Source organism: Moschus berezovskii, chromosome X (assembly GCF_049115385.1).
Source record: "Moschus berezovskii isolate FMDL1 chromosome X, NW_MosBer_1.0, whole genome shotgun sequence".
Taxonomy (NCBI): Eukaryota; Metazoa; Chordata; class Mammalia; order Artiodactyla; family Moschidae; genus Moschus; species Moschus berezovskii.
In genome coordinates, this window is record NC_142488.1 from 149,011,632 (window position 1) to 149,025,735 (window position 14,104).

Below are 14,104 nucleotides of genomic sequence, written 5' to 3' on the forward strand. Positions count from 1 at the left end.
AGCTCACACAGTGCTGAGCACAGGATTGGTGTTCTATAAATATTGGCTCTTTGATTCCTAAGAATGATCTATAATTAAGATAGAAAGAAGGAATAGCATAAAATGTTGATATGCTTTTAAGGCAGAATCAGCATCATTCTTAATCTGAACCCAGAGATATATAATCTGAGCCAAAGATGTGTGATTTTCAAGTAATAAGGCCTGTTCGAGGAAGTTGTCCACATTGTCCAGATAAAAGACAGAATTAATTATTTTTCACCACCAACAATATAGTTGATTTCAAGCAAGGCAGCTTCAATTATTTAGAATATTGAGTAGCTATTTAGGGTTATTTTTAAATTTTATTTATTTTTTATTGAAGGATGATTGCTTTATAGAATTTTGCTGTTATCTGTCAAACCTCAACAAGAATCAGCCATAGGTATACATATATCCCTTCCCTTTTGAAACTTCTTCCCATTTCCCTCCCCATCCCACACCTCTAGATTGATACAGAGTCCCTGTTGGAGTTTCCTGAGACATACAGCAAATTCATGTTGGCTATTTATTTTACATATGGTAATGTACATTTCCATGTTACTCTTTCCATACATCTCAGCCTCTCCTACCCTCTCCCCATGTCCATAAGTCTATCCTCTATGTCTGTTTCTCCATTGTTTCCCTATAAATACCATTTTTCTGGATTCTGTTTATATGTATTAGAATATGGTATTTATCTTTCTCTTTCTGACATACTTCACTCGGTATAATAGGTTCTAGGTTCATCCACCTCATTAGAACTTACTCAAATGCATTCCTTTTATGGCTGAGTAATATTCCATTGTGTATATATACCATTACTTCTTTATCCATTCATCTGTCGATAGACATCTAGGTTGCTTCCATGTTTCAGCTATTGTAAATAGTGCTACAATGAACAATGGGATACATGTGTCTCTTTAATTTCGGTTTCCTCAGGGTACATGACTTGGAGTGGGATTGCTGGGTCACATGATGGCTTTATTCCTAGCTTTTAAGGAATCTCCATACCATCTTCCATAGTGGCTGTATCAATTTATATTCCCACCAACAGTGCAAGAGTGTTCCCTTTTCTCCACACCCTTTCCAGAATTTATTGTCTGCAGACTTTTTGATGATGGCCATTCTGACTAGAGTGAGGTTATATCTCATTGTAGTTTTGCTTTGCATTTCTCTAATAATGAGCAATGTTGAGCATCTTTTCATGTGTTTGTTAGCCATCTGTATGTCTTCCTTGGAGAAATGTCTGCTTAGGTCTTTTCCCCACTTTTTGATCGGGTTGTTTGCTTTCCTGGTATTGAGTTGTATATGGTGCTTGCATATTTTGGAAATTAATGCTTTGTCAATTCTTTCATTTGCTATTATTTTCTCCCATTCTGAGGGTTGTCTTTTCACCTTGCTTATGGTTTCCTTTGCTGTGCAAAACTTTTTAAGTTTAATCAGGTCCCACTTGTTTACTTTCATTTTTATTTCCATTACTCTAGGAGGTGGGCCATATCTTGCTTTGATTTATGTCATCGAGTGTTCTGCCCATGTTTTCCCCTAAGAGTTTTATACTTTTTGGTCGTACATTTAGGTCTTTATTCCAATTTGAGTTGACCTTTGTTTATGGTGTTAAGAAGTGTTCTAATTTCATTATTTTACATGTAGCTGTCCAGTTTTTCCAGAACTATTTATTGAAGAAGCTGTCTTTGCCCCATTGTATATTGTTGCCTCCTTTGTAAAAAATAAGGCACCCATAGGTGCATGGGTTTATTTCTGGGCTTTCTATCTTGTTCCATTGGATTATATTTCTGTTTTTTTTTTTTTTGCCAGTATGATACTGTCTTGATGATTATAGCTTTGCAGTATAACCAGAAATCTAGAAGGTTGATTCCTCCAGCTCCATTCTTCTTGCTCAAGACTACATTGGCTATTTGGGGTCTTTTGTGTTTCCATATGAACTGTGAAATTTTTGTTCTAGCTCTGTGGAAAATGCCATTCATAATTTGATAAGGATTGCATTAAATGTGTAGATTGCATTTAGTAGTATAATCATTTTCACAGAATTGATTCTTCTAACCCAGGAATATGGACTATATCTCCATTTGTTTATGTCATCTTTGATTTCTCTCATTAGTGTCTTATTATTTTCTGTGTACAGTTGTTTTGTCTCCTTAGGTAAGTTTATTCCTAGATAATCAATTCTTTTTGATGCAATGTGAATGGGATTGATTCCTTAATTGCTCTTTCTGAATTATCATTGTTAGTATACAGAAATGCAAGTGATTTCTGTGTTTTGATTTTGTATCCTGCAACTTTGCTAAATTCACTGATTAGCTCTAGCAATTTTCTAATTACTACCTTAGGGTTTTCTATGTACATTATCATGTCATCTGCAAAAAGTGAGGGTTTTGCGTCTTCTTTTCTGGTCTCAGTCCAGTTCAGTTCAGTTGCTCAGTCGTGTCTGACTCTTTGTAACTCCATGGATTGCAGCAGGATAGGACTCCCTGTCCATCATCAACTCCCGGAGTTCACTCAAACTCAAACTTCATTGAGTTGGTGAGGCTATGCAACCATCTCATCCTCTATCCTCCATTTCTCCTTCCACCTTAATCTTTCCCAGCATCAGGGTCTTTTCAAATGAGTCAGCATTTTGCATCAGGTGGCCAAAAGTATTAGAGTTTCAGCTTCAGGATCAGTACTTCCAATGAATATTCAGAACTTATTTCCTTTAGGATGGACTGGTTGGATCTCCTGGCAGTCCAAGGGACTCTCAAGAGTCTTCCCCAACGCCACAGTTCAAAGCATCAATTCTTCGGCAATCACCTTTCTTCACAGTCCAACTCTCACATCCATACATGACCACTGGAAAAACCATAGCCTTGACTAGATGGACCTTTGTTGGCAAAGTAATGTCTCTGTTTTTAATATGCTGTCTAGGTTGGTCATAACTTTCCTTCCAAAGAGTAAGTGTCTTTTCATTTCATGGTTGCAGACACCGTCTGCAGTGATTCTGGAGCCCAAAAAAATAAAGTCTGACACTTTTTCCACTGTTTCCCCATCTATTTCCCATGAAGTGATGGGACCAGATGTCATGATCTTAGTTTTCTGAATGTTGAGCTTTAAGCCAACTTTTTTACTCTCCTCTTTCACTTTCATCAAGAGGCTTTTTCGTTCCTCTTCACTTTCTTCAATGAAGGTGGTGTCCTCTGCATATCTGAGGTTATTGATATTTCTCCCGGCAATCTTGATTCCAGCTTGTGCTTCCTCCAGCCCGGCGTTTCTCATGATGAATTCCTCATAAAAGCTACATAAGAATGGTGAAAATCTACAGCCTTGACATTCTCCTTTTCCTATTTGGAACCATTCTTTTGTTTCATGTCCAGTTCTAACTGTTGCTTCCTGACCCGTAAACAGATTTCTTAAGAGGCAGGTCAGCTGCTCTTTTACTTCCATCCATTTAAGAATTTTCCACATCTTATTGAGATTCACAGTGTCAAAGGCTTTGGAATAGTCAATAAAGCCGAAATAGATGTTTTTCTGGAACTCTCTCACTTTAGATGATCCAGTGGATGTTAGTAATTTGATCTCTGATTCCTCTCCCTTTTCTAAAACCAGCTTGAACATCTGGAAGCTCATGGTTCACATACTGTTGAAGTTTGGCTTGGAGAATTTTGAGCATTACTTTACTACCGCGTGAGATAAATGCAATTGTGTGGTAGTTTGACCATTCTTTGGCATTGCCTTTCTTTGGGATTGGGATGAAAATTGACCTTCTCCAGTCCCATGGCCACTGCTGAGTTTCCCAAATTTTCTGGCATGTTGAGTGCAGCACTTTCACAGCATCACCTTTTAGGGTTTGAAATAGCTCAACTGGAATTCCATCACCTCCACTAGCTTTGTTCGTAGTGATGCTTTCTAAGGCCCACTTGACTTCACATTCCATGATATTTGGCTCTAGGTGAGTGATCACACCATCGTGATTATCTGGGTCATGAAGATATTTTTTTGTATAGTTCTTTTGTGTATTCTTGCCACCTTTTCTTAATATCTTCTGCTTCTGTTAGGTCCCTACTATTTCTGTCCTTTATTGAGCCCATTTTTTCCATGAAATATTCCCTTGGTATCTCTAATTTTCTGTTTTTATTTTTTTTTTAATTTTACAATATTATATTGGTTGGTTTGGCCATACATTGACATGAATTTTCTTGAAGTGATCTCTAGTCTGTCCCAGTCTATTGTTTTCCTCTACTTCTTTGCATTGATCACTCAGGAAGACTTTCTTATCTCTCCTTGCTATTCTTTGGAATTCTGCATTCAGATGGGTATATCTTTCCTTTTCTCCTTTGCTTTTCGCTTCTCTTCTTTTCACAGCTATTTGTAAGACCTCCTCAATCAGCCATTTTTCTTTTTTGCATTTCTTTTCCTTGGAGATGGTCTTGCTCCCTGTGTCCTGTAAGGTGTCATAAACCTCCGTCAATGGTTCATCAGGCACTCTATCAGATATAGTCCCTTAAATCTACTTCTCACTTCCACTGTATAATCGTTAGGGAGATGATTTAGGTCATAGCTGAATGGTCTATTGGTTTTCCCCACTTTCTTCAATTTAAGTCTGAATTTGGAAATAAGGAATTCATGATCTGAGCCACAGTCAGCTCCCAGGCATGTTTCTGCTGACTTTATGGAGCTTCTCCATCTTTGACTGCAAAGAATATAATCAATCTGATTTTGGTGTTGACCATCTGGTGATGTCCATGTGTAGAGTCTTTGCTTGTGTTGTTGAAAGAGAGTGCTTGCTATGACCAGTGTGTTCTCTTGTAATAACTCTATTAGCTTTTGCCCTGCTTCATTATGTACTCCAAGGTCAAATTTCCCTGTTACTCTAGGTGTTTCTTGAATTCCTACTTTTGCATTCCAGTCCCCTATAATAAAAAGGACATATTTTTTGGGTGTTAGTTCTAGTGGTCATGTAGGTCTTCATAGAACCATTTATCTTCAGCTTCTTCAACATTACTGCTCGGAAGAAAGCATTTCCATTCAGGATTACTTTTATTTCTTTTTCCTCTATGATTGCTGTAGCTAGGACTTCCAGAGCTATGTTGAATAAAACTGGCAATATAGGACACCCTTGTCTTGCTCCTGATCTTAGAGGGAACGTTTTCAATTTTTCACAACTGAGAATAATGTTTGTTGAAGGCCTATAATATATGGCCTTTACTATGATGACAGTAGGTTACCCAGGGTTATTAAGATGAAAAGTAAAAGGCAGAAACACCAGAAAAGCTACATCTGTGCCTTCTTGTTAGAGATTGAAATTTTATGAGGACTACCTGTTGTCACGGCAGAAAATTATTCTAAATACATACACAACAGTAACTATGAAGAGTCATAAATTCTCTTATAAAAGCTCCAGAAAACAGGCACAAAATTCTTTCATCCCATCTGTCGTTTTCTTACAGAGGATCTGTGCTGCCTTTGAAAGAAAAACGCAAAATTGAAGCAGAAATTGAAGCAGTCTCCTGAAAATGTCTTCTTTGCTGTCTCCTCCTCTAACATTTTCCCTCTTATACCTGGTCCTGTGGTGGTTGTCACTTGGATTTCCACGTGTCTTGCCCCTTCCCAGACTGCCTTTAATCCTTCCCAAAGCCTCTTGTCCAGCAGATATTTGGCTACCTGATGACCACCAGTGTGGATTGGCAACTTTTATTCATTTTCAGGTTTATATCTTGTGGTAGCAGTGCTGGGTTCTAGGGGGAGATCTATTTGTACTAAATATGGGTCCACTAACAAAGGAGCAACCCTTTACATTGTATGGACATCATAATTAATGCCGCGACTGTAAATGGGGCAACATGTATCTGTCTTCATCTGTGGTCTATATATACACACTCACATTTAGAATGTTAGGCTCAACCCAAGTGCCATGGGGCTTAGAAATTTTGTAATTAGGGTACACAATCACATTTTGTGTACCCAACCCCTATTTTGAAGAGAGGGTCACAGCAACTCACTCCAGTATTCTTGCCTGGAGAATCCTGTGGACAGAGGAGCTACAGTACATAGGATCACACAGAGTCAGACACGAATAAAACAACTTGGCAGGCACACATACCTATTTTGAAAATCTGATGACACCTATGTCTCTTTCATCAGAGAAGTATGCAGGCATTTTTCATATGATTTCAGGAAGTTCCCAGCCCTCTTTGAATCTCTGTAGCTCAGACTGAAAAGTAATAAAGATATCCTCTCACAAGCCTGTGCTCCTGTCTGTGCCTTCATTTTTCTATGTACTTTACACTTAGTCTCTCATGTTCTCTCCACAGGGATCATTAGAGGCAGGTTGTTCCTCATTTTGCAAATGAAGGAACTGAGGCCAAAGATGTAGCTCGTTCAGCTTCTACCAGTGCTTCCAAGTCTTTCCTATGATTTCATGGACTCTTGAGTTCATCTTCTCTTCTGATGCCTACACCATAAACAGAGGCCTAAAAAGTATCTTGTCCATATAGCTTGAGAAGAACTATTAAGACTGTACAAACACTAAGGCCTGTTGATCCTCTGAGTCTCCCTTGAAAATAAATATGACATTCCATCGTTACCATTGTGAATGGTATCTGCGAACATATTTCAAATAGACATATTCAAAAATTGAAACAGTTTCAGTTTTGATCTGAAATCATAAGAGTTCAGTTGCCTGTAATGCCCACCATGCAGAGAACAACACTGTAAGTGAGGGGGGATTTACACGGTATTTAGAGGGAATGACAGCAGCCTAAGAGGAGTCAAGGATAACAAATATGCATGTAACTCAGTGGACTGTAACCAAAACTGGCTCATCCTGAATCAAGTGGAGGGCGGAGTCAAGTTCTTTCAGCCTTGACAATGCAGGTTTTGACATTTCATCCGGAAGAAACAGGAACTTTATGAATAAAAGCTTTTCCTACTTCTAGATCAATCGACATAAAAGAGCACCTGCAGATAAAAGATTTCATTAGCAGCTTTGCTTATAAATTCTTACCCCAGCAAGCATCTCTTCCCAAAGTTCTCTTTTTCCCTACTAAGATACCAGGTCATAGGGAGAGATCCAGATGAGTGTCACATTTTAATTTTCTAAGAAAGTTCTTCATTGCTGCTCTTATCAACATTACTAATACTTTTAAGTCAATGTATTTAGAAATAAAGATTGATATGTCATAGTGTTTCTCTTAATTAGGGCTTAACTTCAGACTTTAGAAAAACTAATTGGGGGGATTTCCCAGAAGACATTCACAAAGTTTGTGGGCTTGTAAAAATGTGTGCAACTTTCATGTTACTGTCCTATCATACACACACTTGCATGTGTGAATGTGTGGAGATATTTTTTTTCTTTTTCTTTCCTTCTTTTTTGTTTTGACTGCATGACTTGCAGTGAGCCTAAGTTAACAGTCTTAGTTCCCTGACCAGGCATCAAACCTGGGCACTTGGCAGTGAAAGCATGGTGTCCTATTTAGGACTTCAGGGAATAACCTGGAGTTAATTTTGATTAAGTAGTCATTGTGGAATTGTTTTTAAGTTAGATAAGTTTTAAACATAAAATAGATGAGATTTAGTAACAACAACAAGTTATATATATATAGGAAGTATATATATATATATATATATATATAGCAAGTATATATATATATATAGCAAGTATACATATATAGCAAGTATACATATATAGCAAGTATACATATATAGCAAGTATACATATATAGCAAGTATATATATATATATATATATATATATACTTTATACTTATTTATGAGTATTTACTCTAGCCTTCATACCACCCCACAGATCAGGTTTTATATTTCCCTGTTTTATGGATGAGGAAACAGGCTTAAAGAGGAGAAGTGCTAGTTGAAAGTCACAGAGCTAATAAATCAGTAAATGTGGGACATGGCCTCAGTTTTCGATTCCATGATCAATGTTTGTTCTCCTCCCCCACAGCTGTATTCAGAGTAGAGAGGATGAGGAAGTTATGTTTCAATGGTTGGCAGTAAAGTAGGTGCTTCATTTAGATCTTTAATCCATTTTGAGTTTATTTTTGTGTATAGTATTAGGGAGTGTTCTAGTTTCCTTCTTTTACAAGTGGTTGACCAATTTTCCCAGCACCACTTGTTAAAGAGATTGTCTTTACTCCATTGAATATTCTTACCTCTTTTGTCAAAGATAAGGTGTCCATAGGTGCATGGATTTATCTCTGGTTTTTCTATTTTATTCCACTGACCTATATTTCTGTCTTTATGCCAGTACCATACTGGTACAAGCACTATGGAGAACAGTGTGGAGATTCCTTAAAAAACTGGAAATACAACTGCCATACGACCCAGCAATCCCACTCCTGGGCATACACACCAAGGAAACCAGAATTGAAAGAGACACGTGTACCCCAATGTTCATCACAGCACTGTTTATAATAGCCAGGACATGGAAGCAACCTAGATGTCCATCTGCAGACAAATGGATAAGAAAGCTGTGGTACATATACACAATGGAGTATTACTCAGCAATTAAAAAGAATACATTTGAATCAGTTCTAATGAGGTGGATGAAACTGGAGCCTATTATACAGAGTGAAGTATGCCAGAAAGAAAAACACCAACACAGTACATTAACGCATATATATGGAATTTAGAAAGATGATAATGATAACCCTCTATACGAGACAGCGAAAGAGACACAGATGTATAGAACAGTCTTTTGGACTCTGTGGGAGAGGGTGAGGGTGGGATGATTTGGGAGAATGGCATTGAAACATGTATATTATCATATGTGAAACAAATCGCCAGTCCAGGTTCGATGCATGAGACAGGATGCTCGGGGCTGGTGCACTGGGATGAACCAGAGGGATGGGATGGGGAGGGAGGTGGGAGGGGGGTTCAAGATGGGGAACACATATACACCCAGGGCAGATTCATGTCAATGTATGGCAAAACCAATACAATAATGTAAAGTAATTAGCCTCCAATTAAAATAAATTAATTAATTAAAAAAAAGAAAAAATACTAAAAAAAATGACTGATTGCAGAGTGTACTGCCTATGTTTTCTTCTAGGAGTTTTATGGTTTCAGATCTCATGTTTGTGAGTCCTTAATCTGTTTTGACTTTGTTTTTGTATATGGTGTGAGAAAGTTGTCCAGTTTGATTCTTTTGCTGTAGCTTTCTAGTTTTCCCAACACCATTTATTGAAGAGGCTGTCTTTACACTTTTGTATATTCCTCCTTTGTCATAGACTAATGCGCCATATATGCATGTTTATTTCTGAGTTCTCTATTCTTTTTTTGTGCCAGTACCATACTGTTTTGATATAGGTACTGACATCTGTGTGTCTGTTTTTGTACCAGTACCATGCTGTTTTGATTACTGTAACTTTGCGATATAAATTGTTTGAAATCGGGGTGTGGGGTACCTGGAGCTTTGTTCTCTCTCTTAAAACTGCTTTGAGTATTTGGAGTCTGTTGTGTTTTCATATAAATTAAAAAAAAAAACAACTTTTGTTCTGATTCTTTGATCTCTCTCCCTTTTCTTATAAGACAACTAATTCCATCATGGAGACACCAGCCTCATGAGCTAGTCTCACCCTTAGTACCTCCCACAGGCCATACAATACCATCATCTTGGGGCTTATAGCTTCAACATATTAATTTTGGGGGAACACAAATATTCAGTCCATAACAGAAGTGTTTGAAGGAAAGAGAAAAACACAAGCAGTATGTATCAAACCAGTGGGTGACTTGTAAACACCTGGGGTCATGTGGTTAGCCACTCGGTTAAGGCAGTGAAACCACTGCAAGTAAATCATGGCTAAACTCTTTCTGTGGACCTTCAGTTTTGTATGTCATGAGCTGTACTTCCAGATTACAGGTGAGGGATTACAGAGAGAAGTTAGCAGATTCATTACCACTGGAAAGAAAGTAGCTTTGTGCATTACACAGTTGCTAGGAAAGTTGCAAACTTTCCGTATTGACCAAGATCTGATTTAGGAAATCTGTGTGGCCCTTGCCGCCTTGGGCTCTCAGATCTTAACCATCTGACATCAACTGTCATCAGATAAGCTCTTTGTAGGTTGTGTTGCCCAACCCAGGTGCCTTGCAGGCTGTCTTTTACTGGGAAAAAGTAAGCTGACATTCAGTTTTTACTATAGAACTCCTGGTTCCTTGGTTCATTCACTGATTGTCATACTGAATTCAGAATGCAAGCTGATGAAGACTCTTTGCACCTCTTTAGGCTAAGTGGAATGATTCGATTTTTCTTTAAGGGAGTACCTTAACTACCTCCTAAAAATATCACTAATAAGGCAAGGCACAGATTGAATTTACACCAAAACCATTTAATTGTTATTTTTTTTAACTTTGTGTTGTGGACATTATGAGAGAATAATATAATTACTTCCTACCTTTAGCAGCTATTAACATTTTACCAATTTTTTTCACTTATTTCTCTTTTCCCAACTTTTCTTTTGTGGGAGACTGGTATATTTTAAAATCTTAAATATTATGTCATCTCACTCCTTAGTGTTTCAGTTTACATCTCTGATAAGGACTCTGTTCCTTAAAAAAAAGTTGCGTGACTTTCTTGCTTAATTTTTTAAATAATAATTCCTTAACATAATTCACATATTTAATTTTTCTCAGAGATGTCTTTTCACTTATGATTGGTTGCAACCAAGAATTGAGGACCACACATTGTGATTGGTTGTTAGGTTTTCAAATCTATTTTATTTTATAACAACCACCTCCCCCTGCTTTCTTTTTTCATGCCTTTGATGTGATGGAATTAGCAGGTCATTTGTCAGGTAGAATGCCCACTTCTGGGGTCATTTCATACTTGTGATGTTGTCTGATTTGTTCATTTATTTTCCTTGTTTCCTGTAATCTGACAGTGAGACGTAGCAGCTTGATTAGATTCAGACTTAAGAGCAAGCATTCTTGGTAGGTATTATGGTGTATAATCTGTTGCATCACTTCACTAAAGATATGATGCCTGAATATGTCCCTCTTTGAGATATGAAGAGTGATTAGTGGGTTCAGGTAGGGTCAGCTTACCTTTCTCCCTTTCACCTAATGATTGTAGCATCCTTGATTGTTGTAATCTAGGTCCATTTCATTACAGGTTGCAAAATGATGATATAAATCTATGATTCCTCTTGCATTTACCAGTTGGAATTCTGTCATAAAGAATTTAGTCTCAAGAAGAAAAATAAAATTACCCTCATGAACTACTTGGGTCTTCTGAAAAAAAAAAAAAGATTGTATAGAAATGACAGGGGAAAGGCTTGATTTTTTCCCTTTTATCAATTTTCTGAAATATGATTTAATACCCTAACAACCAGTGAGTTTTTTTTTTTCTTTTTCAAGTGTCAGTATGCTCTTGTAGATCTTAATGTATTTGTTTCAATCCATTGAAGGCAGTATTCTTTTTGATGCTCAGTTTATATTTATCTCCTGGGTACTTCTTACAAGGCCCTAGTAGTCTCTGATAACTTTCTTGCTTTCCAGAACAAGTTGTTCTAATTCCATTTCCTTCTCCAAACTCCAAATCATCCACTTTCTCAATGAGTTCTGATTTTTTTTTTCTGAAAACCAGTCATGTCCCCCAAATTTGCCTCTCTTAGTGGTTGAATTTTTTAACCTTCTTTTTAAGCCTTTCATCTTAAGTTTTTGTTTCATTTAAACTTCTTCTCATCAGGCTGTTTCTAAGACTCATTTTCTCCCTCTAATGAAAACTGTGGTGCTGGAGAAGACTCTTGAGAGTCCCTTGGACTGCAAGGAGATCCAACCAGTCCATTCTAAAGGAGATCAATCCTGGGTGTTCATTGGAAGGACTGATGCTAAAGCTGAAACTCCAACACTTTGGCCACCTCATGCGATGAGTTGACTCACTGGAAAAGACTCTGATGCTGGGTGGGGTTGGGGGCAGAAGGATAAGGAAACGACAGAGAATGAGATGGCTGGATGGCATCACCAACTCGATGGACATGAGTTTGAGTGAATTCCGGGAGTTGGTGATGGACAGGGAGGCCTGGTGTGCTGTGATTCATGGAGTTGCAAAGAGTCGGACACGACTGAGCAACTGAACTGAACTGAACTGAATGAAATAACTGGTAGCTACATTCCCTCTTTCTGTCAGTGCTGGGGCTACCTTATTTTGGGCTTTGCCTCCTAGGATATTTTTTTCTGTGTTCCCCCACTTTCTTCATCTCCTTGAAATCTGTTTCATTTACTGCAGTCAGAATGATTCACCGGTTGTGCCAGTTTGACTGTTCACCCAAGTCTTCCTGTGATCCTTCGCATTTGGATCAGTCTTCTCTACCTTGACCTCTTCACTTCAGCCAAACTTCACTCAGGCAGGGGTCTCAGTGGCTCTTCAGACTTGAGAAACTGGATGTTTTTTTTCATTTACAGCCTGTACCCTGATGAATGCTTATGTCATCAGTCATGTCCCAACTCTTTGCGACCACATGGGCTGTAGCCTGCCAGCCTCCTCTGTCCATGGGATTTCCCAGATAGGAATGCCAGAGTGGGTATTTGCCGTTTCCTTCTCCAGGGGATCATCTCAACCCAGGGATTGAATCCCACCCTGGTGACTCCCTCTTATAGAAGAACAAGGCTTCCCATTTCCTATGTCTGAGCTAGAATGTTTCAGGACTGGCTTGACACCCTCCTCTGCTGGAAATAGGACTTTGTTGATTGAGAAACACATTCTACTCCATGTTATACCAGTATGGCCAACATATAGTCATTTTATACACATATCTCATAGGCAAAGTACGTAATTTGTTCCCTGTATTTAAATTAATATCAGTGCTAACACTTCATAGCACTTAATTATGTGCCTTTCAGATTCTGGTATAAAATTCTTCTCACTACAAGCCTCTGTGTTAGATGATATTATTTGCATTCTACAGATGAGGAAGGGGCTTCCCAGATGGTGGTGCAGTGTGACGAATCTGCATGCAATACAGGAGACGTGAGTTCAATACCTGCATCGGAAAGATACCCCATGAGGAGGACATGGCAACCCACTCCTGTATTCTTGCCTGGAAAACCCCACGGACAGAGGAGCCTGGCTGGCTACAGGGCATGGGGTCAAAAAGATTTGGACACACTGAGCACATATGGCTTGGAGGAGAATAGCTGGGGTGCCATCGCCAAGACCACAGTTGTCGTGTGTTGAGCTGTGGTTGGAGGACACTGAGTGGGTATGCCATGTCATTTACTTCCTATTTTCTTTCCAGTCTGGATGACTGTCCATGCCATCTTTGTGGAAACCCCAAAGGATGTTATTCGGGCTGCTAGGGGGAAAAATGTTACCCTTCCATGCTTCTACCAGACTTCCTCCCCCAACCAAGAAGGATTTATCCAGTGGGACAAGCTTCTAAGGAGTCATACGGAAAGTGTGCTCATATGGAAATTTTCAACCAAAGAATATATCTACGGTGAACTTTATCAGAAGCATGCTAGTGTATCAAACAATGCCGAGCAGTCAGATGCCTCCATCACCATTGACCAGCTGACCATGGATGACAGTGGCACCTATGAGTGCTCCGTCTCACTGCTGTCGGATCTGGGTGGTGTCTCCACATCACGTGTCCATCTCTTGGTCCTTGTGCCACCTCCAAGCCAGACTGCGGCATCCAGGGAGAGACTGTCATTGGCAACGACATCCTGCTGACCTGCCAATCAAAGGAGGGCTCCCCAGCCCCTCAGTACAGCTGGAAGAGCTACAATGTCCTGCACCAAGAGCTTCAAGTCACACCAGGTAAAAAGGTCTGCAAGGAAGGCTAGCCCCCACATCGAGGTGCCACTGAGAGAATGCCAGAGGAGACCCTGGGCTGACCAGTCAGACGCCCCTGAAGGCTGCCCCTCCGCCCTGCATTTTGCACTGGATTATCTTGGACCATCTCTCTAGGCAGCATTTTTTTCATGATAGTGCCCACCTCAGGCCTAGAAAATCGCATGGACAGATAAGCATGGTGGACTGCAGTCCATGGGGTCGCTACTAGTCCGACACGACTGAGCGACTTCACTTTCACTTTTCATTTTAACACATTGGAGAAGGAAATGGCAACCCACTCCAGTGT

At 39.1% G+C, this 14,104-nt stretch overlaps 1 protein-coding gene across 1 annotated transcript; it reads left to right on the plus strand.

Moving 5' to 3' along the window:
- The first annotated feature begins 13,263 nt into the window (after window positions 1-13,263).
- Window positions 13,264-13,808, plus strand: LOC129564099 (cell surface A33 antigen-like). The gene is given in 2 exon segments (XM_088834330.1): window positions 13,264-13,636; window positions 13,639-13,808. Coding segments are annotated over 2 exon segments (543 nt in total).
- Window positions 13,809-14,104: the final 296 nt, after the last annotated feature.